Genomic DNA, 3,764 nt, shown 5'->3' with positions numbered 1-3,764 from the left:
AGGGACGTCCGGACCCTGACAGCCCACTTATCATGATCTTGGCTGAGAGCATTATCCGCCTTTTTAATTGCTGGTACATTCCCGCCCTCAACTGAACTCTCTTGGCAGCCCATCCGAAGAAAGCAGACACGGATATTGCATCTCCTGCCGAGTTCCGACCGAAAACATTAACGCAGACTGTTCTACGCGGTTTTGAAAAGTGATTCCTATAGCTGATAGATAACAAATCAGCCCAGATCAACCACACATGTAACTCAAGCTGGATTCAAATCACGCTACTCCTGTTATACTCATGCCCTGGCCGCGATGGAGTCTGAGACACAATCTGAGGCTGCCTGGCACGATGTATGTCTTGACATCACCAAAGCATACGATAAAGTGGTCCTTCCGCGCATGTGGATGCTGTTACGACACGCTGGAGTGCCAGAGAACTGGTTAAGTTGTCTCCGTGCATTGTTCAAGAATGTTCCCACACGGATGGTGTATCGTGGGAAACTTTCACTGATTAATCCTTAAACCCCGAAAGATATCATCGAGTGTGCTGCATGCGGTACCTCCTCTCCGTATCAGACTACATCTCATCACACCAACGCTAGTATGTACCTCAAATGCGAACATTCTCAACAGACACCTACTGATCCCTCTCATGCCCATGGCGGCGGAGCTCTCTGACATATATCCACAGCCTTCCAAATACTTAGAATTTCAACTGTCCCAGGACATACCATGTATCGACTTTGTAAAGGACGTGGACCACCTCGTGGCAGCATTACTCCAGGCTATAATATCCTTCCGGGCGTTTGGGTTTCATGGAATCAGCTGGCGCCATCTGCGAAATCGCGATTGAAAATATTCAAAACATTCATTCTTTCAACGGCCACTTACGTACGGTCTGAACATCATTGCATGGACTCCACCTATTTGACATGCCGCGTTGAAGCCGCTCTACGAGCGGTACAACTCAGCACTGATCCAAGGAGCAGCCATCATAACAGGCACTGTATTCCCGAAACTTCATACCAGCGCATACGGCTTCTTCGCTTTTGCGGTTTGCTTCTAGCACGCCAGTTTGTGGAGTACAATTAAGCCCTGTCTTAACGGGTGCGGGTTTATGTTCGGATTTATGTTCGGATTTTCTCTACACCAATGAGTAGAAGCTAATTTAAAATTAAAATAAAAAGCAAATAACTTATGAAACATGACATATCGCGGCAGGGCGGCGTGAGCTGAGCTCGGTAAATTTTTTTATTTAAATTTATTTCTTCGACAATAGTCTGACTCTGTGGCCTGTGGGTTTTACCACTATGTGGCTTAGAGGTATCGCAATGAGGGAAAGTGTTTACAATTCGACCTGCCGGCAGGTGACCGCCCGAAAGTGTAGATGTTTATTCTGCACCAAGGGGAAAGTCTGCGACGAAATCACTGATACCAGTTGGACAAGCCACCACGTGTTGATTCCGAGTCTCACGACGATGCCAGCTGCAGACTATAGTGTAACCTGTCATAGTAAGGAAGAAGAATTAGATTACAAGTACAAAGGGGAAAAGCTTAAGTACGAAGAAGGCACCAGTTCGGTACCTTGGAACAAGAAAAGAAAAAGGACGACAAGAGGCGAGTATATCCTAAAGCTTTTCGGCGGCCGAAGCCGCCCTGGTAAGCTCTCAACCGTGCCCCGAAGGGAAAAGGGCAGGGGCATCGGACATAAGTGCGAAAACGCACCTATGCCTGATACCCCACAGGCGAACACGAAGAACGCCCTTATGCCCACACTGCCGGATCGCATGACTTACCATTGTCCGTAGACGCAGACCATTGTCCGTAGACGCAGGATGCCCGGTGACGATCCCCGGACCGAAGGTTCTCCGCTGACTACCCAGCTAGCCAATTCAGACATCACTGCAGTAACTTCCGTTTCCCTAAGGCCACTTCTGGATACTGCTCCGAGCCGAATTAACTATCCCCCGACGATTCAGTTTAAGCCTGAAAGGCTTTTGCCGGATTTAGCCCCGGACAGGCCCCCGAGCCTCTCAAGTCAAGGATAGACCATTACGAGAGTTTACGCACGGCCTATTGCACTCTTGACAAGTGACTGCGAGATCGGATTTACACGTTCTTTGTCTGAAAACGCGTGTGGAGAATTGAACCCCATTGTACACTGTACCCCACGACAGCACGCGTGAATTAGTTCTTAAAATGAAGCTATGACTTTGTTGACTTAAGACTGCCAAGTTAATAAACATTCTTAAAACTAAACCCTAAACCCTAAACCCTAAACCCTAAAACCCTAAAACCCCAAACCCTAAAAATCGAATGAATTTTGCAGAAACAACGGTCATGTGAGTCATAAAGCCACTTATACACCTTGCCAAACAGCGCAATATACCGCTTATATATGATCCTTCCCGCTAAGTGAACACCATTGCTTAGCAGCTTAACCCTGACGAATGACAGACAGAAAGCAATGACACCTTTAATTTGGAATCCACCAATATATGTATGCGCTAGTAAATTTAACGGGAAACGACTGCTTCAACGTCTTTGACAACCCATTTTAGATTGGCATTTAAGAACTCACCATGTCACTATACCCATCCATGGTCATTCACTCAGACCATGTGCGAAATGGTGGACAGCCGTGGAATTATTGCGTCTTTAAAAGCAATCATTACTTTTCATCAAGAATTAAGATTCCTAATAACTACAGTCGTCGATAGACCTTCATTGATATACAACCTCTCATGGGTCTCCTACACATGGCCGTCCGTGACTCAACACAACTCACCGCATCTATCATACACGCCAGGACCAGCCTCGAATATGAAAAGCACTATAAGACCCGTATCAAAGCAAAGTTACACGCCAATGTAGTCGCACAGGAGTCAATCAACACCACTTACGGCGAGAAGCTTCATATCGAATTGGGACCTATAAACTTCTGAACAGGATTGGATGTCGGTTATTTGGAAAAGTGTCGAACATGTACTCAAATAAGCGTGGATGGAATTGTGAGTATAGTTGCACATGGTGATATGTACTACCGTGAGGTAGGCCCCAAGAAAAACTTTTTGGGTTTACATATTCTAAGAGAGAGGTTGACTAGACCCGAGACCCCCCCCCGGAAACCTAACTAAGATTTTTGCGTCGGTTGGGTGAGTGTTAGTAGGCGAAGTATTTGCGTAGTCACGAATGTAGTGAGCACGAACCTCAATGTGTTTGAGGCCCTTAGCCGTGTACTTGCCCGAAGCAATCTTAGTTGCTGATTGATTATCGACATGGACGTGGGTAGGGTAAGAAATGGAGTAGTAGGCTAGTGCATTTTGTATGTTTCTTACACATACTATGTCACGTGTTGACTCAGAGGCGGCTATATACCCAGCTTCAGTTGAACTGATGCTGACCGTCTTCTGTCTCTGGCCTCACCAGTGAGTAGGAGTGTTGCTTATACTGATGATGATACCAAGTCCAATTCTCCAACATCATCCAAATCTGACAATATGATTTTCTACACCCCCCCCGTGGGCGGAAGACTTAGTCATTCGAAACCATTCGACTCATATCTCACCCACAAACTAGACACAACGACATAGAGATATAGACACGACAGCACATCGGTAACAGCGGTGTTTCATCATGTGGCTCCGGTGCTTCACGAAGGCACCTTGGTCAATGCATCAGCTACCATCAATTCAGACCGGCAGCCTTCCAATCCGATGGTCCTTTTTGCACACAGCTCTCGCACATAATGATATTTGATATCAATATGC

The 3,764-nt window shown here is 46.3% G+C and overlaps 1 protein-coding gene across 1 annotated transcript; it reads left to right on the top strand.

The window, feature by feature from the left end:
* Positions 1 to 1,304: 1,304 nt before the first annotated feature.
* Positions 1,305 to 1,802, top strand: SARC_05565 (hypothetical protein; the record flags this gene model as incomplete). The annotated part of the gene is made up of 1 exon (XM_014300572.1): positions 1,305 to 1,802. The coding sequence occupies one exon, from the start codon at positions 1,305 to 1,307 to the stop codon at positions 1,800 to 1,802; it is 498 nt and encodes a 165-aa protein (XP_014156047.1).
* Positions 1,803 to 3,764: the final 1,962 nt, after the last annotated feature.

This window comes from Sphaeroforma arctica, assembly GCF_001186125.1.
Source record: "Sphaeroforma arctica JP610 unplaced genomic scaffold supercont1.359, whole genome shotgun sequence".
NCBI lineage: Eukaryota > Ichthyosporea > Ichthyophonida > Sphaeroforma > Sphaeroforma arctica.
The sequence above is the reverse complement of the archived record's forward strand: the minus strand, read 5'-3'. Positions and strand labels throughout refer to the sequence as shown.